This window comes from Scomber japonicus, chromosome 6, assembly GCF_027409825.1.
Source record: "Scomber japonicus isolate fScoJap1 chromosome 6, fScoJap1.pri, whole genome shotgun sequence".
NCBI classification, from domain to species: domain Eukaryota; kingdom Metazoa; phylum Chordata; class Actinopteri; order Scombriformes; family Scombridae; genus Scomber; species Scomber japonicus.
The window spans coordinates 14,641,267-14,667,840 of NC_070583.1; the positions used below are offsets into that span (position 1 = coordinate 14,641,267).

At 40.5% G+C, this 26,574-nt stretch overlaps 1 protein-coding gene across 1 annotated transcript; it reads left to right on the top strand.

Moving 5' to 3' along the window:
• The first annotated feature begins 47 nt into the window (after positions 1–47).
• brwd1 (bromodomain and WD repeat domain containing 1) lies at positions 48–24,595 on the top strand. The gene is made up of 44 exons (XM_053321360.1): positions 48–257; positions 372–430; positions 562–591; positions 803–862; positions 2,133–2,283; positions 2,526–2,624; positions 3,681–3,841; positions 4,050–4,271; positions 4,667–4,767; positions 5,914–5,984; positions 6,130–6,230; positions 6,387–6,427; positions 6,742–6,843; positions 8,863–9,016; positions 9,133–9,267; positions 9,725–9,853; positions 10,082–10,230; positions 10,503–10,579; positions 10,739–10,957; positions 11,080–11,263; positions 11,504–11,594; positions 11,747–11,869; positions 11,982–12,052; positions 12,294–12,522; positions 12,697–12,813; positions 13,430–13,537; positions 13,808–13,932; positions 14,774–14,856; positions 15,213–15,324; positions 15,847–15,908; positions 16,365–16,520; positions 16,672–16,792; positions 16,951–17,076; positions 17,225–17,291; positions 17,523–17,573; positions 18,217–18,342; positions 18,464–18,616; positions 18,807–18,967; positions 19,919–20,091; positions 20,474–20,599; positions 20,704–20,910; positions 21,088–21,405; positions 21,652–21,828; positions 21,943–24,595. Exons 1-44 carry the CDS (start codon positions 221–223, stop codon positions 23,400–23,402), a joined length of 6,825 nt encoding a protein of 2,274 aa, XP_053177335.1. The 5' UTR covers positions 48–220; the 3' UTR covers positions 23,403–24,595.
• The last annotated feature ends 1,979 nt before the right edge of the window (positions 24,596–26,574 follow it).

Sequence of the window (26,574 nt, forward strand, 5' to 3'; positions counted from 1 at the left end):
TTTTTCCTGTGTGCGCTCCGCTGTGGCGGAAGTAAGTCGTATCGCTGAGGGCCTCATCCTTCCAATGGCGACTGCAAACAGGCTGAATAGAAAGCGGGAGCAACCGTGGAGGGGGGTCAGAGCTGTGTAACGGAAATTAAATAAATATATCCTATTCTCTGTAGTCACAAAGTTAGCCTGAAATTTCTTTTCACTTCTCCCAAAAATCACGTCCGTTTCAATGGCCAAAAATCGGAACATTTCGCTCCTTGAGTCGGGTAAGCAGCACAAGTAAACCCAATTGATAGCTCAATTTACAACGATATCGCCGGTGTTAATTGATCTCCCTGCTGCTTTTCTCACTATTTTACTTCCCCTCTGTTCAATTTCAGAGCTCTACTACTTGATTTCTCGTTTTCTGACAACGGGTCCGTGTCGGAGAGCGGCTGAGGTGAGCTAGCATGCCTCGACTGGCACCGTGTCTTGTGTCTTTTCGGAAATTAGTTTAACTAGCTAGTTGATAATAACACTTAATAGAGGCGACGTTAATCTGATTCACCTCTTTTAATCAATCCACCGCAGGTCCTGGCGAGCGAGTTGGAGGAATATCAGGTGTGTAACATTTCTGCTGCTTGTTGGTGCTAGCTGCTAGTCGTCTAGTCTTGGCATAAAACTTGTTTCACTCAGTCGACTTTTTTAATACCTCCTCGACGTCTCACTCGTTTGACATCACTCGGGTTTTTTTAACCGGCTAAATAATGTGCAGGTTGCTGGTGGTTTTCTGTGGGTTTAATTCAAAAGTATTTTATTTTTTTCCCCACAGGTCTTACCGGGGAGATTGGACTGGCAGGGAAACGAGCACCCGAGAACATATGAAGATGTGGTGAGATAATATTTAATATGTGCTGCTAACTTCATTGTGGACGGTTGTTATTGTCTTGTGACAGGGAGGGGGGACTCGGTGCTTGTTTACGGTCTTTGTTCTTCTTCCTGCCGATTACCGCTGGATATCCTTTAGTCGTGGTGGTTGACAAGGTCACAACTCGTCCCCGCTGACTTAATTTTTTAAGTAAAACTGCGATAAATGGGCCCAGAAAGCAGGTATTTGGGAGAGAGGGGTTTACGGTAATATTGTTTAGTCCCGACTGTTGTACTGCAGATAGGGTGGGTAGTTCAGCTCTTGGAGACGCCGAGACCGCCCTGCTGGCCAATCAGAGGGCGAGATGTGCTGTCTCTGCGTTATTTTGCATGTGACCCTTAGCTGTGATTGGTCGATAAAGAGTTTTTGCATAAGAAGCCACGCCTCCCCAAACAGCACATGAAACAACCGACTGCCCTGTCAGACATTTACTCACTAATAACTTACTGATAATATCATATTATTATCATCATACGACTACATTCAGAGATTTCAGGGTTTTAGAAATATAGTCTGCTGTACATTGAAGACTCAAATTGAGCCATGTGCAACAAAATGGTTCTGATTTCTTGGTAGTTTACTTTAAAACATAAGACTGTTTTTATGTTGCTCAGTATTTGAGAAGGGTTCCCTAAATGAGAAACAATTGTACTGGTTTCCGACCTAGAACTTGCAGAATAAACCCTGTATTATTCCACATAAAAATATACAAAGCAAACTCCTATTAGAAAATCTTTATTATATGTTGTTAGTAGGATATACTGTACATATATAACACATACAAATATGTATTAGGGCTGCTACTAATGACAATTTTCAATATAGAATTTTTATTATAGATGTTACTTATTTTTCTGATTTAATCAATTTACTTTGTATAGTCCCTATAGATGTAAGAAAATAATGAGAAATTCCCATCACAAGTTCTTGGACTTAAAATCCAAAGCAATGTCCTGCTTGTCTTGTCTAACCAACTGTCCAAAACTAAAGGGTGTGTAATTTACAACGATATAAAACAGAGAAGAGTAGCAAATCTTCGCTTTTGAGAGGGGGTTGCCAGCAAATGCATTGCCTTTTTGGCTCGATAAATGAATGACTTATCATTAAAACAGTTGTGTAATTCTCAGTCCATCCATTAATCAACTAATTGTTTCAGCAATGATCTGTAGGCTACGCTGTGTCATAATCTGTATTCAGTGTCATATCCCTGATCTGTCTTTGTTTACCCTGGCAGGTTGCAGCCAACAGACATATTGCACCAGACCATTTGCTCCAGATATGTAAGCAGATTGGACCACTTCTTGACAAAGAAGTGCCATCTTGTGTCCCAGGTGTACACTCTCTCCTGGGTTCTGGAAAGCAGTCAATGCTTAGGACCGCAAAAGGTACACAATCTTTAAAGAGCCTCTTAAGTGTTTTGGGGGGGAAGACATCTCTGATAAGCTTTTTTTTCTCCATAGAGTCTATGCAGTGGAAATTATACATCCCTCTTAGACTGACTTTTACATAATATAAAGGTTTGAATAGTTCCCTGGCTTTGTGCAATAGCCAAAACTGTTACATTTGTTTCCCACATTCAGCTGGTAAACAGCTGAGTAATCCTGAGAACTTTCCATTTTGTTTTCAGATTGCGACAATGTGCGGTTTAAAGCTTCATCATATGCAGCCCTTCACAGGGGCAGACCACCAGAGAGGCCTTTGAACTGCAAGAAGCCGCCACATCTAGGTAGGTTCAGCCTCAGTCAATATTCCTGTTTTGTGCTGGAAATGATGCTTGTTCTGGGCGTGGTATTGCTTGCTACCTCTGTCCACTCACCATGTATGTAATGTGTGTGCTGACAAGTCATTGAATCATTGGACACAGTCTTAAATGGCATATGTTTTACACTGTATGTTCCTGTATTTGTATATATTTTGGCGCAAGGCCATTGCTGACAGTGAGTTTGGTCTGCTGCCATGACTCAGGTCAAGTCTGGATGTGGTCTGTTGCATTGTAGCAGTGATGGTTGTCAAGTTGTCAGTTATATTGAACATAAGCCAGTATTTCATCTAGAGTTGTGAGGATTTCAACTGTTTCAGTGCTGCAAAGATTCTGGTTACCATTGTTTCTATTTAAACCTGTCCTTCCCTGCCCAGTGGGTCTAACAAAATAATCCACATGTAGGTCTTTTGGATTTTCTTTACTCAAAAAATGCTGTTGAAGTTATAAAGCTGCCTTTTCAGAAGACCTTAACTACAAATGATCTTCATTAAATGCTTAAACAGCTTCAGCTTGAGGCAGTGATACTTAAAGTAGATAAAAACATTATGGACGGTGTTCTTGTTTCTTTGATATTTTGTCGTTTCCCTTAGCAACAGATATAAACCAGATGCACTAGACTTCAGAGCAGCTGTGATATTATTATTGTTTACAGATCAGGTTTGAATTGGAGGTGGCAGTTTCTTTTCGTCGCTATTGACATTGCTACATTTATGTAACTGACACGTTAAGTATAAAAAGATATATAAAGAAAGAAAGCGAGAGAGACAAACTCAATTTTTATATGGCACATTGGGTTTATTGGAAGACAACACCACATGTTTAGTTAAGCCCAAGAATAACAGCCTTTTGTATTTTCATAAGTTGACTTTCATCCCGTGATGATCATAACACTTCCCTCCACTCTTGTCCACATTAGAGTAATTATATCTCACACCCACAGTATTTGTGTCGATCCCAGTCCTGTTGCAACCCACTAATGTCGTCACCACATTCTGATGATTTGCATCTCATCATCAACAGTGAAGGTCCATCGAGGAAGAGAGCTGACGGGAGTACATCGCTTCAGCTCCATCAATCCTGTCAGCAACTATGAGCACATGCGGCTACATAGGCGGATCCTAGGGCATCTGTCTGCAGTGTACTGTATCGCCTTTGATCGCACCGGTCTCAGGATCTTCACAGTAAGATTCAACACATCCCCCTACTCAATAAACTCTACCTAATGTGTTTGAATCATTGTAATTGTAATTTGGTTATGGCTCTTTGAAAAGCTCTGATTAGCACAGTGGGAGATTAATGCTGCATTTTTTTTAAATGTATGCTGAAGTAGAATACAGCCAGTATACCTGCTTTGTCTGGCTTGTTTAACTGATTTTTTTATTTTGTCAGGGCTCAGATGACTGTTTGGTGAAGATTTGGTCTTCATTTGATGGAAGGCTTCATTCAACATTGCGAGGACACTCTGCAGAAATCACGGACTTGGCGGTTAGTTATGAGAACACGCTCATTGCCGCAGGAAGCTGTGACAAGACCATCCGTGTATGGTGCCTTCGTACCTGTGCACCTGTGGCTGTGCTGCAGGGGCACAGTGGACCCATTACCTCCCTACAGGTAACATAACACACTTATTCTGTCTCTTTAAACACAGGGCTGTCCCACATCATGGAAGTCAAAATAAAGGGCACTCTTTTTTTCTGTTGATATATCATCATTATCAACTTGCCAACTGTGAGCATGTTAAACTGTCTGGATGGAAGCCACAGAAAAGTAATTCTGGTCCAGTGAATCTGCTAGTTATTGTTTTATATCATGTCAGCACTGTGCTTGTAATTTTTAGTGTACATGATGAATACAATTTAACCCTGGTTTGTTTTATTTTTTGCATTTTGGCTCAAGATCAGGCTTTGACTTGAACAGGGCAGTAAGAGGTTTATTCAGATTGCATTTCTTGAGTATAATGTAAATAATTCAGGTGCCTGATCTGTGAACGTCTCTTCTCGTTTCAGTTCTCACCGTTTGCTAAGGGCTCAAAACGTTACATGCTGTCCACTGGAACTGATGCTACTGTCTGCTTCTGGCAGTGGGACGTCAACAACATCAACTTCAGGTGAGTGCTGGTTCAAATAAACTTATATGTGTATGAAATTGTAACACCTTTTTAAAGAAATGTATGAACAAAATGAACAGCAAAACATGTTAGTATCTTGTTTACTATGAATACTTTGTGTTTTATGAGGCCATTTATGAGGAAATGTAATTTCAAAAACAGCCCACCTGATGAAGGTCGGACAGACCGAAACTTTGTGAACTAATAAATATTCCAGAAGTAAGCAAGAAAATTTTCATTGTTTAAAAAAAAAAAAAAAAAAGCAAAAGATTGTGAACAGTGTATTGAAGATTTGAAAGGAAATGCCCCCATTGCGGATACTGAAACAAAACAGGGTTGAGTTTGTTTGTATATCAGTTAGACCAACATGGCTCTTAGTAAACACTGTAACATGCTCTGCTGTTGGCTGTTATGTAAATGGAGTTAAAGATGGCAGCTTTCCTTATGGAAATATGGGGGTTGGCCTTCAGCAAACACTGGAAGACAAGCCAAACTGGGTTGACTGCTTTTTTTTAAATGAAATTGCTAATACAGCCCCTAATGAAGCTGCATGCAAAAAGCCTGCTTTCCCATGATAACTTGAACTTGCAAGCACCTTGTATAGAAAGCAACACAGTTAAAATATGAAAGAACTGAACCAATCAGATATTCAAAATGGACTTGAACTAAAGGTGTATGAAGTCATCTCTGTTGTCCTGGAAATGTATTGATGAGACTTATCTGGCAAAGGAATGTAAACCCATCCTCTAACCTGACTGTAATCACATCTGTCCATATTGAAGCTGAATGAAATGAAACTTTACTTGTTGACTTATCCTTCAACAACTGTCAATTAAACACTAAATGTAAAAGTTAGACTTGGAAGTGTAATGAACTGTTGGTTGTCAATTAGCATGTTTGGGTAAATGATGATGTGGGCGTATTTTCATATGCAAATATGGGCAAATGCTCAAGATAATTTGTATGAATTGTATCATGAAATACTGTTTTTAAAGAAACAAAAAGCAAAGAACACAGTATCGACAAATGAAGCCTACTCTTTTTTTACTGCGTGTGTTGGTGTTGCCCTGGACATGTCAGTAAACTTCAGACAAACCTGTCCTGTTTTGTGTAAAATGATTTCTCCTTTTTATCCTATCTCCTAAGTGATCGGCCACACAAGTTTACAGAGCGACCGAGGCCGGGAGTTCAGACTGTGTGCTCCTCATTCAGTCCAGGTAATGAGTCCAACATCCCTTGAAGTACATTATGTTGCATGTAAACCTTGTTTGTTTTTGTTTTTCTAACTAATCTATATATAATCTGCTTCTCAATGATTACTATAACACTTAATTCAGTTTTTTTCCTATCATTTATTTTCAGGTGGAATTTTCTTAGCAACAGGAAGTACTGATGATGTCATCAGGATATATTACTTGGGTAGCGGGAGTCCAGAGAAGATATCAGAGCTCCATGAGCACACGGTAAGAACACAGGCCTCTCAAGAGCAGCTTATTTATTATGCTGTGCATATAGGGAACATATTCATGTAAAACCTTTAGCTGCATATTCTGGTGTAACACATGAAGCTTTAATGTCTACTTACTGATGATCGCTCTCTTTATATCTGCTCTCTCTAGGACAAAGTTGACAGCATCCAATTTTGCCACTCAGGTGAAAGGTATGATATCATGATTGTGTATTCAGTTGAACACTGCACCATGCATATATCATAAAGATTAAGACTGAGGCATGCAGGTGGTCGAGTGGTTAAGAGCGCATGCCATGTATGTAGCGGACCCCGGTTCAAGTCCCGTCATGCAGACCTTTCTGCATGTCACACCCCCCTCTCTCTCCTGTAATTTCCTGTCTCTCTACATTCAAATAAAGGCGTCTATTCCAGAGAAAATCTTTAAAAAGAAAAAAAGATTAAGACTGAATTGAACATGTTGTTTAAAGTGTTGGTGTAAGGTTTTAGTTACTGTCTTTTCTCAGGTTTGTGAGTGGAAGTCGAGATGGAACAGCGCGAATCTGGAAGCTCCATCAGCGACAGCAGTGGAGGTGCATCCTGCTCAACATGTCTGCCACTATTCCAGGGTAAGAGCCATTTCTTTGATGTGTCCTTAAAAAATCATCATTTTTCATGAGAATCAGCTGTACACTGAATATTCAGCAGAATACTGGCAAACAAGACCCAAATCCCCATTTGCTATAAAAAGTATCAGGTTGGTTTGCTCAATTAAACTCAAACATTTGCTCTGTGGTCTGCATCAGAGAGCTGTCGGAGAACGTCCAAGTGAACCAGGTGCTGACTGCAGCTGAGGAATCCATTTGCCGGAATGTATTTATTATTTTCAGTTGTCAGATTGTAAGCACCGCCCTCATCTGCTTGTAAAGCAGCCAACTGGATGTGAAGGCACTTTCATCTAAGGGCTGAGCAATGCAGGGTTTTTATGTCAATATATGAATGTGGATTTCTAAAAACCTTTCTCTGCTGATATGCTTTAAAATGAAAGTCTGACAAGAAGATGCATTGTTGTTGTTGGTTATAGCAACATGATGTGGAAACTCTTTGCTACAGTATGATTTGAAAAGGGTTATATTTGTTACTTGGATGTAACAAACAAAGGTTAGATATTCCTTCCTTATTCTGTATTCTGCTTGTTAACTTGTTTGTACTTGCAGATGCATATCGGATATGTTTGACTGACAAAGTTGTGGTAATCAGTTTAGTCATACTGTCAGCTTCCTTCATCTTTTTTTTTTCTAGTGCAAGAAAAACACGGTGTTTACTACTCAGAGCTTGTCTTTGCGTTAAGAGCCATAAAGGAGCCTCAGTGGCAGTTTCTAATTGTTTAAACTGCCAGAGGCTGTAAACTAAAAGTGAATTTTAATTACAAAAATAATTAACATTTTTCATAGCTGCATATTAACCAACAGTTTTCACCATCTTTTTTATGTGTGGTGTTGCTACAGCAGCATACAGCGACACAAGAGATAGATAAACACAAGAGTTTCATTAATGATGTTACGTACACATTGTAGCAGTGTGAAAACCACAAACCGCAAAGAGAACTTTGATCAACATCACTCGAGTTTACTTTCATTTTCAGCAGTGATGAGAAACATTAGCAGCTTTTGAATGACCCAGTTTTGCTGCTGGTTTTCTCACTAATAATAAATGAAGAATTACTTTTCCTCACTCATTTAGGTGAAGAAGTCATTATCAGATCAAACTAAATGAATCCAGTTTGTTCATTATTAGATTTTTGTGGGACATCTGCTGGATTGCTTTATGACACAAAATGAGAAGAGTGCAGATGTTCTTTGAGCCGAAACAGTGTTAGGAACTTTATCTCCTTCAGCAAAATGAAATAGAAAACACAAGCACAAAGAATAATTGTGTGGAGGAGCTGTAGGGAGGCATACTGTTGGGATTTTATTCATATTATTGGTCCAGTTCTTAATTGTTACTTTTGTTTTTTTTTTTACTGAAGAATTGTTTTGTGTCTTTAAAGTATTCTTCAAAAAATTAATTCAAAATATGAAACATGTTACTAACATGTCTGAAAACATTTTTGACATGAAAATAATGAGTAAAGTTTAGAAAGAGAGAAGACTACAGACATCAGTTTCATCGTATCCTCCCTCTGTCCTCCCTCTGTTGCAGCTGTGATTCACTGCTGCAGGTGTGGCTGGTTTGTCTTTGCCAGCAGCTAACTTCACAACAATTTGCCAAATTTTAGGATAAGTGGAGAACTATGGTTTTATTGCACTTTAAGTGACGAGGATCATCAAGTCGAGTAAAACTTTATCTATCATTTCACTCCACTGGGGCCTCTCTGCTGCCATTTGTGTAGGTGGAAGAGGAGGAGGAGGAGGAGGAGGAGGAGGAGGAGGAGTAGTAATGGCTGTTAGCTACTCAAAGCGGAGAGAATGCATATAGTTAGTTTGTCAGGATTATTTTGTACAATGTGAAATTTCAGCAGTGACGTTTATCATTTAGCAGTGGATTTTTCTAGAATTGTCATGTTTTCAGTAAACGTATGACTGCATCACAGTTGGATATGTATTTTAAGCAGTGCGTCATGTATATGTCTTTTTTTTCTCTGTCAGTGCTGAACAAATGAGTGAAGAGGAAAGCTACTTCAAACCCAAAGTCACCATGGTAGCGTGGGATCGCCATGACAATACAGTCATCACAGCCGTTAACAACCATCTCCTCAAAGTGTGGAACTCCTACACAGGACAGCTGCTACATATCCTTAAAGTAATTGTGCACAAAGTCGTCCTTCTGTTGAGCATACATGACAAGCATCTAAGTTTACTTCCAGACACTTAAAGAAGAGACTAACCTGACTTTGTTGTTGTTGTTGTTGTTCTCAGGGCCACGAGGCTGAGGTGTTTGTCCTGGAACCGCACCCCTTTGACCCCAGGATCATCCTGTCTGCCGGCCATGACGGGAATGTCTTCATATGGGACCTGCTGCGAGGGACAAACACACAGCACTACTTTAACATGGTACGCTGACACTGAGCACATCAGCACTGCACCATAATGAGCAAGTAGTAATCATGAAGTGTGCTGTCAAATGTTTTTCAGCCTTAATCCATCACTGATTTCTTCTGAATCTGCTACTTCACTGTTCACAGCCCTTTTCAGGATGATTTTTCCCATTTTTAATCTATCTGTGTATTTAGCATTGAGTCTGACTGCAGCATTCGTTTTGTTATCTCTGCACAAACAGTGAAAATGGAGTATAAAAGGATTGTGATATTTATTCAAATCTACTTCAAGGCACCTCACGATCTGAAAAGAAAATACATCCATGGACATGAATTGTGAACAAGTATTGAAAACCTAAATGGGGAAAAAAAACATTTTGGCTATTGTTAAAAATTCTCTGCCTTTGTGCTTAGTTTGTCTCCTTTTCACTTCATTTTCTTTACCTGGGGACTGTTCCGTGTTTCTCTTTCAGATTGAGGGTCAGGGTCACGGAGCCGTTTTTGATGGTAAATTCACCCCTGATGGTCAGCGTTTCGCCTGCACAGACTCCCATGGCCATCTGCTCATCTTTGGCTTCGGCAGTTCCAAGCCCTATGAGAAGGCAAGAATAAATCTCACATGTACATTTTAAAGCTTCACTCAGACAATTCATCATAGTTGTCAGGTGAAAACTGCATTAATGTCATTCTTAGGGTTCACTGTATGATTTGAAAATGTCACACTAGGCTTCTAAAAATAATCGTGTGAGAATCTGAATAATCCTAGATCCTGTTAATCTAACACATGCAGCTGGATGAAGTCGAATCTTTCTTCCTCTTGGTCTCTGCAGCTTCCAGACCAGGTGTTCTTCCACACAGACTACAGGCCGCTGATCCGGGACACCAATGGTTTTGTTCTGGATGAACAGACACAGCAGGCGCCTCATCTCATGCCCCCACCCTTCCTGGTGGACGTGGATGGAAACCCCCATCCACCAAGGTAGACATGGCCTTTCAGTTACACTTTCACAATGATCATTGATGAGTAATGTTGTTGACGTTAATCTTTTTATGTTGGTCTCCAGCTGTTTTTACTGCTTTGTAGTATTATCCTTGTTTTACATCAGATCTTTGTATAATTCACAGTTAGGTCATTGATTAATTTAAAACGACAAATGATCTGTCAAAAGAATCAGCAGCTGTATTCAGTTTAAAATATATCCTGAACTTGTTCAATATTTAGATTTTTTTTCTTCCTGCCCTGATTTTCAGGTACCAGCGTCTGGTTCCAGGGCGGGAGAACATCGCTGCTGAACACCTGGTTCCTCAACTGGGATATGTTGCCACTAGTAAGGATGCAGGCTTTAATTGAGATTTTTAAAACATAATTATGTCGCCATGAAACGCCAGGAGAAACTTGTATTTTAAACTGCTGCGTGTTTGAGCAGTGTGACCTACCACTGATGTACCCTCATGTTTTTGCTCTCCCTGCGTGTTCACATCTTCAGGTGATGGCGAGGTGGTGGAGCAGGTGATCAGCCAGCAGACTGCAGAGCATGAGGAGGCTGCAGTAAGACGCGGCAGCCTTCTGGACCAGGCCATCCGACAGCTCCAGCAGCAGCAGGACCGGCAGCAAGTTGCAGAGCCAGAGGCTGGAGCAGGACCAGAAGGGCAAGCTGGGGCTCAGGGCCCAGCGCCAGCACCTGCACCAAGCACACCACGCAGAGGTATCAACACTCTACCAGCACTGCATTGGATCGTTCAGCTGGCATTTTGATCTGAGGAGCTGTCGGAGGCTGGTTGTGTGTTGTTTTTTCAAATAAATATTTGTTATTTTCCTTCACTGCAGTGTCTGTGAACGACCGAGCAGATGTGCAGTCTCCTCCTAATGTGGGTCTGCGCCGCAGTGGACAGGTGGAGGGTGTCAGGCAGATGCACCAGAATGCTCCTCGCAGTCAGATGGCCACTGAGAGAGACCTGCAGGCCTGGAGACGGAGGGTGGTGGTGCCTGAACTACCACCCAGCGGCTACAGGTAAATACATACAATACATTTCTATATAACATCTAAATGATTTCACTCAGTTGATTTTTGATGAATATTTAGATCACAACCAACAGAATCCAGTGTTTTTATATATTTGTGTCAAGGAAAAATTGTAGAAAATATTCAGAAGCTTTTGTTTCAAGTAATTGATATGTGAACCATTTTAGATCATTCTCAGTTATGCTTCTATTCCTTTATGTTCTAAAACACTATGGAAATTGATTCCAGGTACCAGGAGGATGTCCGAACCGCCAAAGGAGATGACGAGGTTTTTCTGTACAACGCAAAGAAGAGACGCATTATCTACAGCAGCTGTCGAGTAGGTTTCTTATCCCATTGCCAATTTTTGTAGTTTTAAATGGCAGATAAAATAATTGTTAGTGTTTTTTTGGAATTGTTTTCCTCCTGTTCACAACAGTTTCTGTACAAATGTTTGCACTGGTGTTGAGTCACTTCCATCTGTCACCTCAGGATGATTCAGATGATGAACCTTCCGGTACGAAGCGAGCACACGGCTGCGGTGACACGTTTGTTTTCATGGACTTGTCATGTGAAGAGGGAGAGGAGACGGCAAGCTCGGAGGTACACTCTGAGGTATCACAGTCTCCACTCTCCTGTGACTTTGGGAAAAATGTCATTTACAAGCACTTTTTTTTTTTTTTGGATGGGGATTTTAAATGTTTAAATGTTTTTTTAATCTGTCCAGGACAATGAATTGGATGGCAGTGACCTAGACTCTTCCAATGATGAGGAGGAGTGGAATAGTGACAGCTCAAGGTATAAAAAAGTTTTATAAACAAGTGTTACTAGTGCATAGTCATTCTTGTTTTAACATGTTTGGAACACCAGATAAGACAAATATTTAGATTTTACTACAGCTTTGTGGTGTTAAGGTGGCAGTACTCAACCATCTGGTACCCCGAGCAAGTTCAAACAAGTTGGTTAACACTTAACACTGGTTTTTGTGACCTAAAATAGTAATCATGAGTGCTTTTTTTTTTTTTTTTTGGTTGGACAGCCACACTTCTAGCGAGTACTCTGACTGGACGGCAGACGCTGGTATCAACCTGCAGCCCTCAACCCCCTTATCTTCACGGAAACGAGTGCGGCGCCAGCTCAGCAGCTCCGAAGAGGAGGAGGAAGAGAATGAGGAAGAGGAGGAGAAGCAGCAGCAGAGTGACGAGGAGGAAAATCCTGGGAAGAAAAGCAAAGAGAAGCCCAAGAAAGCAAAGAACAAGTCGCCCAGGGTGAGTCAGTGAACGCAGCACGTCCTGCTCTGCATGTGTGAATACAAACCTGCTGTGTCACCGTCTGAGTCTGCACTGGGTCGTCATTGCTCAGACTCTGCTTTAGACTCTGTCACATTTTAACCAGGTTCACATTTACTCACTTACCGTTTTATATCTTGGTGACCTGACCAGCGACCAAAGGCCAGACCATCCATCAACAGAGAAGTGTCCAATGAGTTCAGACCGTCACCGTGGATCACTGATGTCATTCCCAGGAAGTCACCTTTTGTTCCCCAAATGGGTGATGAGGTATGTGTTACAATCAAAAGCAGTATTTTTTTTCTACATAGTTGTTTTTATCTCCAGCTTCTGTTTCATTCTTGAACATAAATCATAGTAGCCTATACGCTTGTTCATTTACCTTGACTTTTTTTTAAAATCAGGAAATCATGTTTCTTTTTACAACAAGATGAAACTTTATTCTTACTCAGAAGACATTTGAGAACAGAAGCAGAGAAAATGTAAAGGAAATAAAAACATGGATAAACTTATAAGTACACTAGAAAGGCTTCACTGCAAATAAAGACAGACGAAGAAATGTGACCAGGGGGGGTTTTATGATTTAAACATCAAATTATTTTAAGTGCTCCAATAAAGGAAGAAACGCAAATATTAACTTCCTCACAAACTTTGTGCACCTGAATGTGGTAGTGCAGGTGTGTCCATGTCTGTTAGGCAGTATAACAGAGCTTTATTGGGGCAGGATGCCATAAATAAATGAATGAATAGGAAGTCCTGATATGTTGTCCTAAATATGTAGCTGATGTAGAGATTTAGTCTTAGCTCTTCTGACAAGTGTTTCAGTGGTAGTAGTAGAGCATCACAATAATCACCCCCATAACTTACAAATCTCTGTGTCTGTCAGGTCATCTACTTCCGGCAGGGCCATGAGGCTTATGTTGAGGCAGTGAACCGGAATGAACTGTACCCCATCAACTTGGACAAACAGCCATGGAAGAAAATGGAGCTGCGGGTAAGACAAATATGATAAGCAGGGTTACAGCGCAGGTCTATCTTAACATAATAACGAAAATTCTGTTTTTTAAAATAACACAATTGTGAAAGAGGCTTCTTGATTTATGAAGTCTCGACTCAGATCATGAGAAATGCAGGTGATTACAAATCCAAATGATGTAAATTATAGAGATCATTATAACCAAATGTAAACGCAACTAAAACAATTACTAAGTGTGTTTTCATATTTTGTTAATCAAAAACTGAAAGTCTGCTGCATATTTCCTAGGACCAAGAGTTTGTGAAGATCACTGGGATCAAGTATGAAGTCTGTCCTCCAACACTCTGCTGCCTGAAGCTGACTCTTATTGACCACGGCACGGGCAAAATCTCAGACAAGTCATTTTCTGTCAAGTAAGCAGTTGCTCTTTACTTAAAAACATGTTAAATATTGTTGCTTTTCTTTTTCTTAACAACTAACAAACATGAAGGTGACATTTGCTGCGTCATGTTGAAACTAAATGTGCAGTTAAGATTTTAATCACAATGTGGAAAAAGATGCCTTGACTTGATTGTAGGCATGAAGGTTGGGTGCCATTAGGGCTGATTCTTGGTTGACACTGCTGGAGGATAATTTAGAAGTGTGTTCTTATATTTGTGTATTTGTGTGATAAAGGTTTTATTATCAATATGTTATCATTCATGATAAATAAAATAACTTCCTTATTTATATTTATATACTAGAACCAGTGAACCACCACTGAATGTTGAAACACATCCTGTTAACAGTTTTGTGATTTACATTTTACTTTATTATTTATCTTTGATTTATTGTTCTGACAGCTCAGGTCCCTTTAAACAACAGAAAATATCTTTTTATGTACAGCATACGTTTTGTTTTTTGTTAAAGCTATATGACATGAACATTTAGTTGTTTTTTAAATTATTTATCATTTAATATTACTTTAATACCTCAGGGACTTTCAAGCAGCAACCTGTTGTCAATGTAATGCTCTGTCTTTGAATAAAGGGGTGGAAATTAAATGATATATATTTTTTTTATCTGATTGATTAATCGAAAAAATAATTGACTGATTAATTGATTATTAAAACAGTCATCAGTTGCAGCCCTAGTTGCCATAAAGGTTATCATCATAAACTCTCCGCTTTTAAAATATAAATGGTTGTTGTTTTTTTTGCAATGCAGTATATTTCTTGTACTTCACCATTAAAGTGCCTCTGATTTCTCCTGCAGGTATCATGACATGCCAGATGTAATAGATTTCCTGGTGTTGAGGCAAAGTTATGATGAGGCACTCCGAAGAAACTGGCAACCAAGTAAGTAAGCCTGGTACTCTACTGCTTCCTAGTGAATACAACTCTGTCAACATTTAATAAGTACACTAGTATGGGGGCATTACTCTGGAGAGAGAATTTAATTTGATATGTCAACATCACTACTTCTTAGACCAGAGTGATTTCAAACAACAAACAAAAAATCACGTGGTTCACGTATGGTACGAGGCAAAAGTTTGGACACCTCCCCCCATTCACTGGAATGAGAAAATGTGTCCAAACTTTTGATTGGCTGTACATCCTGTTTCAAGTATTGCATCAGTGCAGCCACCTGCATAAATAGATGCCACACATTCTTCCTTCTCCTGCTAAATTTGGTAATCTTCTCTCCTGTGCAGACGACAGGTTCCGCTCAGTGATAGATGATGCCTGGTGGTTTGGGACCATCGTCTGTCAGGAGCCATACCAGCCAGAATACCCTGACTGCCTCTTCCAGTGCTTCAAAGTCAGGTGCGAAACCACAAATGTAATAAGATAACACAGGAGATACGGTGCTGTGTGCAGTGAGTTAAGTGAAAATTGTTGAGAAGTGTGAAAAGATTAATTTCCTTGTCCCCTATTCCAAGTTTCACCTCATTTGTCCAGTTTTGAGTCGTCTGTCTCAAAGATGGCAGCAAGCATTAAACAGAAAACTGTAGTTAATGTTACAGATGCTAATTTTTTTATGATTATTATTTTTAACAGTTCAGATTCAGTTGGCCATGACTTGGCCAATTGTCCCCTAGTGGTCATTAAGTGGCATGACAGTGTTTATAAGTGATCTATTGAGTCAGGATCATTTACTCGTCTCCTCTCTGCTAAACTGTGTATAGGACTTCATGTCAATGATTCTGTGTGGTGTTGTCAATGACGGCAACATATTTTGTAGTTGTTTTTCTAGTAAAATGATTCAAAATCAAAGTGAAGTGCTTAGTTTAAATTTGATAGTTGAATCTAGCAACTTGTCTTAAACCCATTTTATGTTTTCATCAGATGGGACAACGGAGAAACTGAGAAGCTGAGTCCTTGGGATGTGGAACCTATTCCAGATGATGGTAATCAAGAATTTTTAGCCGTGCTAGCGGGCGTGTTTCTACAGACTGCAGTGTCAGTCTCTGTGTTGGACTACTGCTAAAATACCTTGACAACTGTTTGATGGATTTCCTTAAAAATTTCTGCGAATATTCATGGTTTCTAGATGATATATCCTCTTGACTTTGGTGATCAGCTAACTTTTTCTTTAGCAACATTTCTGACTTTCATTGAAATATCTTGAGGTTTACACTTGTTACCAACCTGTGATGAATGCTTCACTTGCTTTTGAGCAGGTTGAGGTCATGATAAGAGATAAGAATATATTTAAGGCCCTTTTCCAGTCAGCATTCAGATTAGAATGAGTGTGGTGTTTTTATTCCCTGCATAAGACTGGACTGAAAGTACCTACCCCTGTGAGATGCACTGGGTGACAGCTTAGCTGCAACATATTGATCAAGCCTGTGTTTGCTGTGCAGCCCAGCAGCCAGAGACAGAGGGAGGTGGCATCCCTGTGACAGCAGAGGAGATGAGCGAGCTGATGTACAAGACTCTGCAGGGCGAGTGGGGGGAGAGGAGCAGGGACGAAGAGTGCGAACGCATCATTGCTGGCATCGACCAGCTCATCACTGTCGGTGTGTATGCAAAAATATATTCTTAAATTCTCTGTCTCTGATTACTGTCATTTTCAGTCTGTCACTTGCATCATGGTGTCTGCAGGTTCCTTTTTAAAAATAGTTGTTCCCCTTTTATACTGACTCACCTTCCTGTGTATTTCTGCTACAGAAATTGCAGCTCCCTTCTCTGGTCCTGTTGACTTAGTCCAGTATCCCACCTACTGCACCGTGATCGCTTACCCTACTGACCTGGGCACCATCAGACTGCGACTCTTGAACAGATTCTACAGGTCAGTCCCAATAATCTCTCCTTAGTCCACTTGCCTAATGATGACAGGGCAACGACTGACCTGTAGCTCTGTCCTCAGATTGTCTTCTGTTGTTGAATTCTAATAACAAATACTTAGTGTGGTTCATTGTGTGTCTGCTCTCTTCTGATGGTCCACAGGCGCCTCTCAGCATTAATTTGGGATGCCAGATACATTGCACATAATGCCCGCACTTTCAACGAGCCAAGGAGCAAGATTGCCCACTCTGCAAAACTCATCACAAACGTCCTCCAGAAATTTGTAAAGTATGTTCTTCTTGTTTGTTTGACCAGACTAATATATACAAAAATGATAATCTGTTGTAGGTAATGTTAGTATCCAGATTACAGGCACAGTACTATTCAACACATGATCTTAACACTTTTTAAATTGAATATTTGCTACTCTTCCCAGTAATCCAAGCTGCACAGATATCATGGAGATTTACAATGCTGTGGAAGAGATGGATGAAGATGATGAGGTACATCTCGCAAATCTTGAATCTTTAGTATTATAATGTCTGTCAATTTATCATTTACTGCTGTTAAATTGTGACATATTAGTTTAACCTCTTTAATTGAATTTGACACATAAATAAAAGAGTGGACTGAGAGAGGCTCTAACTTGCACATAAGCAGTTACATTTTCAGTTATATGTGGCTTTGGAAAAATAGATAATGATTTGGTTAAAACATTGAATTATTTGCCACAGGAAGAGGATGCAGACGCACCAGGAACCTCCTCTGGACACAGACTACGTCAGGTACATAGAGAGAATTTATAATATATAATGTTGCATATAAAGGATTTTGACATTACTATAAAAAACAAGACAACGTGTTTTAAAAGGTTAAGCAAGAACTTGGAAACATTGATTATGAACTTGTGCTTTAGGTCATCAGTTATATTGTTATGTGGATGGGAAGATAAGGATGAGAATTTGAGATTGAGTGTTCATGATTTAGCAGACAGGATGTGTTATGTGTCATAACTAGGGATGTTATCGGCCGATATTTACTTAAAACTGTAATATCGCTTGATGATGTATAACAACAACACACTACACTCATGGGTCGCTAACTGTGGCTAACAAGTACATAGCGTCCACCGCCATGTACATGAACACACAAACCAGACACGAGGTTTACCTCCTCGTTTACATTTGGAAAGCCATGTTGCATTTATGTATGCATACAGTGGTGCATCACAATAAAATTAGGCATAATGTGTTAATTCCACAATAATTAGTTATATTCTTACCTAATAGTTTTGGTGTAAAAAGCCTGCATATATCAGTATCGGGTGATATCAGTATTGGAAATTAAGAGTTGTACAATATCGGCAGAAAAGTCAATATCGAGCATCCCTAGTCATAATCTTCTCCTCTTCTTGATTGATATTGGCAGCGCTCTGTGGAGGTGCCGCCAGACAGAGACTCCTGGAAGGAACAGTGCAAGAATCTGCTCAACTACATATTTGAGTGTGAGGACTCTGAACCGTTCAGACAGCCCGTGGATCCTCAGAACTACCCAGTAAGTTAACAGAGCGCGCTAAGGTCTTGTTATCAACTAAGCAACATCAGCAGGGGATATGTTTTGTGTTTTGTGTTTTGTTCTGGTAAACATTGAGTCCAACGCCTGTTTTTGTGTGCAGGACTACCATGACATCATTGATACACCAATGGACTTTGGCACAGTGAGAAGGAATCTGGGGGAAGACCGTTATGAAAACCCTGTAGAGCTCTGCAAAGACACTCGGCTAATATTTGCGAATGCTAAAGCCTATACACCCAATAAACGCTCCAAGGTAGGTTATTAAAGTCTGTGGAAGAACTGCCCGCCAGTCTAAGATATAACCATATAATTATAATGGTTTGAGTTGAACTATTTGAACCTCCTCAGGGTTCAGATTTTAGATTGAATATCATTATTAGTCATTTATATTTTGACTTCGCAGTTGATGTTTTAGCTTCCCTGACTCATCTGTTTTGTCCCAGATTTACAGTATGACCTTGCGGCTCTCTGCCTTCTTCGAGGAGCGAATCAGAACAGTCATATCTGAGTACAAAACTGCCATCAAGTGCAGCGAGAGGCTCCGTCGCAGCCAGAGGTTCAGAAAGAAAATGCAACAACAGGATCAGTCCGCTGGTTCAACAAGGTCTGTTAGTTCTGTCTCTCCTCAGCTCACTTGCTCTCAAGGCCACCTGTTAAAATGTGGCTAAAGAAGAACCTGACACTAACCCTGTTGACTCATTTCTTTCTTTTGACCCTCTATTTAAAGGTGCATTGTCAACATCGTACATAAAAGTTTCTATTGTGATTCTTAAAACAGCTTAGGATCATGGTGTAGGGCAAATACTATCAGCTGACCAATGCTATTCATCCTTATATCAACACACAAATCCTCACATTATGAAAGTCACTGACTAAGGTAGTTCATAGGGTCCACATGTCCATTCATCCTGATATCACTCACACTTATCCACATGTACTGACCGTGCCCTCTATTTGAAACATTCTGTACAGACCAACTTCATACACTATCCAGCATCTCTGGTAGCTATGTTTGGCATTACTCAACCTTTGTCAGATGTGCAGTTTTGCTTTAGTGGGATGATGCTGCCCTGCTTACACTTAGTCAGTGGCTTCAAGACATAATGTCCTGTCTTAACTTAGAGATGACATGCTTCTCAGTCAGTTGCTATGACAAATTCTGTAAGACCTTGAGACCCTTTCTGACTTTAATAATGCTCAAACAACATAACACTACATGCCCGTTGGACAAAAAATAATGCCTGACTTCTAGACATTGTGCCTCATTCTTATTCTAGATAATCTTGGGGGTGGGGTTGTCTTATTTTATTAGTTATTATTGTCATTGTTATTATTTTCATATGATACTATATTGGACATAGTGTATATATAGTATAAATACTAAGTGGAACTTGTTTGCCCAACCCTGAGAACTTAAGTTGAAAATTACAATTGAAGCATTATAAATAGAAAGAAAAGCAACAAGGTTTAATTCAAAACTTGTGCGATTGTAGATGTTAATTTGTACCTGTTCAAGTCACTGTCTGATTACACGTTGTGTTCTTCTTTTCACAAGTCAAAAGAGGGCTGCTCACAAAACTCAGGAAAAGGTGGAGTCGACGTCAGTGACCAAATCTACCTCAGCCAAAGTGTCTGTTCCAGAGCGGACCAGGAGGAGTCGAAACAGCAGCTCAGGTCACAGCTCCTCGGACGATGACTCCGGCTCCAAAGCTGCTTCATCAACACCAGGTACAAATTTAACTTTGCCTTCCCGATAGCCATTTTTTGTCTGTTCATAACCTAAATATGGCACTCTAACTTCATGCTAACAGCACTATTTTCTGCACTATTTTTGTTGTAGTTTAAAAATTGGAAAAGTGTGAGGATGTTAATGTTCCCTAATGAGTTACTGTTCAATAGAAACATTTTAGTGTTTGGCTGAAGTTTAAAAACCTGTGAAGTCTGATAGCTCGCAGGTATAAATAAGTGAAGCATCATATCTGACTGAACTAAATTACTCACTGACTGTAAAGTGAAGAATGTTTAAGGAAATAAAGCCTGAAGTGGGAGGAAGCTTCTGTTTAAGAGGAAATTAAAATGTTAACGCATTCTGACATTTCTTCTACTTCAGAGTCTGACAGTGAGAGCGAGCTAAGTGAGTCGGAGGAGGAGAAACGTCCAGGTTCCTCAAGGCAACAACAACGTAGACAGAAAGCCAGAGTTACAAGAGGCAACAGTGCCAAGCAGAGGAAAAAAGGTCAGGATTGTGTTCAAGTTGAGAAGAAAAGCAGTAGTAATGTGGTTTATTAAAAAAAAAAAAAGCTTGTTAAATTATAATCCTGTAATTGCTCTCGTTGCCAGTTGCTGAGAGTGACAGTGAAGAGGAGGAGGAGGAGGAGGAAGAAGATGACGACGAAGAAGAAGAGGAATTTGACAGTGAAGGTGAAGAGGGAGAAGATGGTGAGATGTCTTCCCAGTCTTCAGGTCGTCGCTACCCCAGCAGGGCGAAGAAGAGCCGCAGCACCCGACTGACCAGGAACAGTGCTGCTGCAGACAGGAAACGGACTGGTAAACATACTGACATCTTTTAAACCCAAAGTGTTTTAATTAGTATGTAGTAGAAGGTAGTATAAGACTAGTTACAGTGGATGTTATGTATACAGGTATGTTTATCTTTGCATTATTGTTGGAAGCTGGCATTTCCACCAACCTTGTTTAACATCCTCCATACGTGGCTTGTTTCAGAGGGCAGAGCAGAGATGAACGGTCACGGCAGCAGGTCGTCTCGCAGGGAGAGACGTCGCCACCAGGACTCTGACAGAGCCATGTCCCAGGGCTCTGACAGAGAAGAGGAAATCACAGGACGCAGGTCACTCAAGAGAAAGACTGCAAGGGCGGCCGTCAACAAGATCAAACTACTCGAAGCGTCCGATGAAGACTACGAGGAGGAAGAGGAGAAGCCAAGAAGGAACAGCAGCCGTCTCTGCAATGCACCCCGGATCAGCAAACGCACCGCAGTGCTCGAGAGCAGCTCTGAGTCAGACGGAGAGCCATCAGCACAGGGTAGGTGGACACTTGAAAGTGCTTCTTTTGGTACTTTAAACATATCATATTCAATTCAATTTTAAGAAATCTTGAAAAATACAGATGTATTGCTCACAGACCGTGCACTTATAAACAGTCCTTTAATATCCTTAAAAGGATACAAAATGTATTTGCATTTGAGGTTTTAAAAGTTGCATTTTTATGTTTAAGGCACATTAAAAGAATATTTAATCACAACTCTGCATGTGTTTTTTTTACTTTTAGCGTCTCAGAGTAAAAAGGAGTCACCTGGAGAATCAAAGGATGAAGATGAGGATGAGGAGGAGGAGGAGGAGGGCAATGACAGTGATGCTTCATCCTCCTCACAGAATCAGCAGAATGGAGATACGAAGTCCACCAAACGGAAGACATCAAAAACAGCAGCAAAGACCAAGGGAAATGGTATGAAATGTTCATATCCGTTGTATTCAGTTCAATTTGTAGTTGACATTTTCCTTAAAATGCTAATGAAAGGTTGCTTTAATCAGTTGGACTTTATCCTCCCTTCCTCTGCAGATACTTTGTCCCACATGAACGGACACAGTGCAAAACATCACAAGTCTGACAGCAACTCTGAGCAGGAGGAAGCTGCAGAGGAGAGCTCTGGAGAAGCCGATGAGGAGGACGAACAGACAGCTGTGTCTCAGAAACCCTCCAGAAGCACAGCAACCACTCCAGCCAGGAAAAATAGGATTACAAGCGAGGGAGAGGAGGAGGAGGAGGTAAAGGACACTGAACGCAGGACCACACGACACAAACCGCCTGAAAGCTCGGATGAAGAGGACAAAGACCATAATTCACAGAAACACTCGCACCAAAATGGGAGAAATGTGGAGGACGCGATCCACAAGGACTCAAAGAAAAAGAGTCGCGTTTCATCGTCGAAAAGCCAAGATCAACAAAAATCTGCCTCAACTAATAAACTGGATGGAGCAGAGTCGGAGGAACTTAGTGATACTCCAAAGAGATCTGGACTACGCAAGAAAAAACTGAAAAAAGACAAGGAACGCGAGGTTCAAAGCGATCACTCCAGTGATGAATTTGAGGTGAAGACAAAGAAGGCAACGAGCAACAAAAGCAAATCTAAACGGTCTCGTGGTGACACCTCCGCTTCAGAGAGCTCTGAGCAGGAGTACAAACCCAAGAGGAAGTCGTGGAGGAAACGCTCCACTGGCTCATCAGACGAAGAGTCGGATAATTCGGACAACACACCTAGCAGACGGCCGCGCCTCCGGGCCCTGCCCAAAAAGAAATACATCAGTGACAACTCCCTTTCTGAGGAAGACTCTGCCTCTGCGAGCAAAGCCAAACAGCGGAACGGTAACAAAACAGCCACGGTTGCTAAGGAAGACAGGTGTAATAAGAGAGAGTCTAAAAGAAGCTCTCCCAATGAAAGCAGGAATCAGACGTCTTCCAAGCGGAAACGAATTTACACCTCAGACTCTGAAGATGGAGAGGACGGTGTAGAGAAAGATCCAGTGCCCAAGAGCAATAAAAATAGCAAGTCAGGCTCCTCCAAGCGTCCCAAACGAGAATCCAAACAAGCGGAGAGCAACGAGGAAGACACCGCATCCCAATCTGATTCCAGCGAGGAGGAGGAGGAAGAGGAGGAAGACGTCAGTTGCACGAGGACGAGGAGGGGGAAGAAGAATGAGAAGCGGCCGAAACACAAGCGAAAGGAGAGCTACAGCAGCAGCAATCACAGCTCCGACTCAGAAAGCGAGCAGTTGTCTTCAGCCTCTGAAAACTCATTTGCCAGCTCAGGGTCTCACAGCAGTCCAAAGAGGAGAGGTCGCAGACGGTCCGTGATCGGCGAAAGGACTGCCGGCCGCAAGCCAAGGCAGCGCCGTCAACAGGCCGCCTCAGACGAGGAGGAGGAGGACAGTGTCGAGGAGGACAGCAAATCACAGAAGAAGACACGCGTGAACACCCGTAACCGGGGCAAGCGGACGGTAACTTATCACGACAGTGAATGAAGGACTTGGTGGCTGGAACTACAGGCTTTAGAGGAAAGACGGAGAGGCATTAACTGGAGACAGTAGAGACACTTGATGGCCACGTTATGGTAGTAGCACTGGAGTCCTCGAGAGAAAAATGCTGTGAATCTGTTTCATTCAGGGATATTTATATTTTCTATGAAAAACAATGTTTATAAATGTAACACAAATTCAAGCATTTTGAAACTGCTGGTTTTCACAAGGATACAGAGCAAAACTCCACCTCCCATACTGCTTGTTGTGATTTGGCCAGCAGAGTAACCATTCTGGGGAATCTTGTCAGCTTTGGGTGCTATCTAATATACCTCCTGTTTAATCAAGCATATTGCTGGCTTGCACTAAGATACACTGTAATGAGGTATTTCATACACTAGTTTTGCATTAGAAACTCAGGGGTCAACTAAGTTTACTGTAGTCTCAGACATGCAGTTGTTTTTTGAGCTAAGGTGTAAGGACAAGAAACAATTCCAGGTCGGCAGATGTCCAAGCACACACTCACTGGGACAAAACGAATCCATGTTCAGACTTTTGACTACAGCACTCCTCTGTAAATCCACACACTTAATGCTTGACTGTATTGAGTTGATATGAGCCAAATGAACAAATATGAATTCTTTTCCCCATACTTTTTCTTTTTCCTTTTCTTTTGTTTATTTTCTTTTTTTTTTTTTGGGTTAGTTTTGTGTTGTATTCTAGTGAATAGATGTAAATATGTGATGGAGAATGAGAGGTTTGGCACTCAGTCAGTAGCAAAGCGTTTATTTAAATTTGAAGTTTTTTGTTTTTTATTTTTTTTTTTTACATTTAATAACTGCATTGTCTTGCCATATGTCACAAATTGGTACTTTTTTGCCAAGTACAATAACCTGTACTTATTGCAGAAATGCTGTGATTTCTCATATTGGGAAGACTTGTTATTGTTGTCCTGTGTTACCTACTTTCAGTATTAAATTCTTTTTCAGAGTTGACTTAAAACATTTTTGCCAGTCACATGGTTTAGTTTGGTTTCTGGGGAGGTTTCTAAATACAGTCGCTTTATGACATTTTGCTTAATGTTTTTCGTACTACACCTTTAATAAACAGATCTCACAGGAAAACTATTAATGCAATGTGGTTGTGGAGTGCAATGAATGAGTTATTCCTCCTATTAATAAAGACATAATTTCAAGGTGCATTCTGTGTTTGACTCAGTCGTCATCACGAACACGAGCTTTCTGCTTATTATGTAACAATCAATTACTTTGATATGTAGCAATAGTTTTTAATGGGCTGTTCATGCTTCTAATATGTCTATTATAAGACACCTGCAGTCATTAGTCTGACATGTTATTGACTGAACACTCCTCACAAAAACTAAATACAATATGGACTAAATGATATTAATATATTTTAATTCCGAATATACTAAGGCATAACTTTGCTCTGCCATGCCCAGTTTGTTCTTAATGCACTTGTTTGGTTGAAAAGGGGACTTCATCCTGGTTTACTGAGAATAAATTAGATATTGACAAACTATATTCTTCCATTTAAGAGTTTGTTCCATATAAGCATGGTACCAACGTAACCAAGTAGATACTGATACAAGGCCTGTGTGAAAAAATATACATGGCTTCAAAGTAGGGTTGCCAACTTTCTCACCTCCAAATGAGGGACTTTGTTCTGGGTGCGGGCAGGTCCCAGTGCAGGCCCCAGAGCGCACACGTGCACCCAGCAGGTGACCCACAGTAACTCCAAAGTGTCATTAGCCATACCATAAACCTACTGATGTCACAGTTTAGTAACACAAACCCCATATTGTACTTGCTTAGATGTGTGGTTTACAGTAACATATGCCACAGACACTGGAAAGCCAAACTAACTCTTAGTAATACATGGGAGGTCCATATCATTTTATATATTTTATAAATACAAACATTTTATTATAACTTTTGCATGTAGGGTGCAGAACTTTCTGTTATCCATCTGTATAGAACTTATCCATGTAGGGTGTAAAACTTTTTATCATCCATCTGTATATAACTTTCACATCTAGGGTGTAGAACTATTTATCATCCATCTGTATTAAATGTTGGTCTCAAACTATTTCATGTGTTGTCTGGACCAGTTTCTGTTGGGCTTTATTCTGTTGTCTGAGTCTATTATTCTTTCTTGTCTGTCTTTCTGTTGTAATCATCAGTTGCCTGTGTCTTTGTTGTCTGCCTCTCTGTTTCTGTTGCAATCCTCATTTGGGCTGTCTCATGGACCTTCCCTTACCTTGCAGTAAATGACAGAAACAAATGTTTTATGAATAAGCAATAACAATAAATTTAAATAACAAAGCAAAAGAAGACTCACCATCTCTAGGGCTTCTTCTTCCATGGATATTTCTTGTTACCTTGTTACTTTTGACTGATTCCAACAGTTTATTATCCTTCTGTGCAGCCAGGTAGAAGTCCTGACCCTAACCCTTCCCATTGTCTGTTGTAGCTGCATTGTTTTTTTTGTTGTTTTTTTGTTTTTTTGAGAGAGAGAGAGAGAGAGAGAGGTTCAGGTCCGTTCATTTTAACAGTGTCACACTCGAGTCAACGCTCAGGTTCACTCGCACAGTTAATCAAACACCCGCCCCCAACAACAACAACAACAACAACAACAACAACTGTATCTTCTAACGATGTTACGTGAGTTTGGTGGTTTGGGCACGTTACATGTACAATGGCCAACTATTGACAAGCAAAGCTGCCTGTGACTGAAATTCGGGGCAGGAGCTGTCAAAATCAAAATCACCCAATATACGAGATGTCCCGGCCAATGCGGGACGGTTGGCAACCCTACTTCAAAGATAATGTACCAACCTCTACTTGGTGCAAATATGAGGGTCACAAATCAGTCTCCATTTTAGTTTATGATAACTGTGTATTACAAACTAATTTCCACATAATGAACCCGGGGTATGTGAGCCCCTAAGAGCCCAGGACCCCAAAGTAGTTAGAAAGCTTTGGTGGCTGGTAATCCAGCCATAAACCAAGGACATGAGTTTGGTATCAATGTTCCCTCTTTCTGAGAGAAAAGTGAAGTGTGGCTTCCAAATTTTAAAATACTTTATTTTAATTTGCTGCATTATAGTTTTTGTGAATTGAATCACTGACTGATTCATGGATGAACAACCAAATAT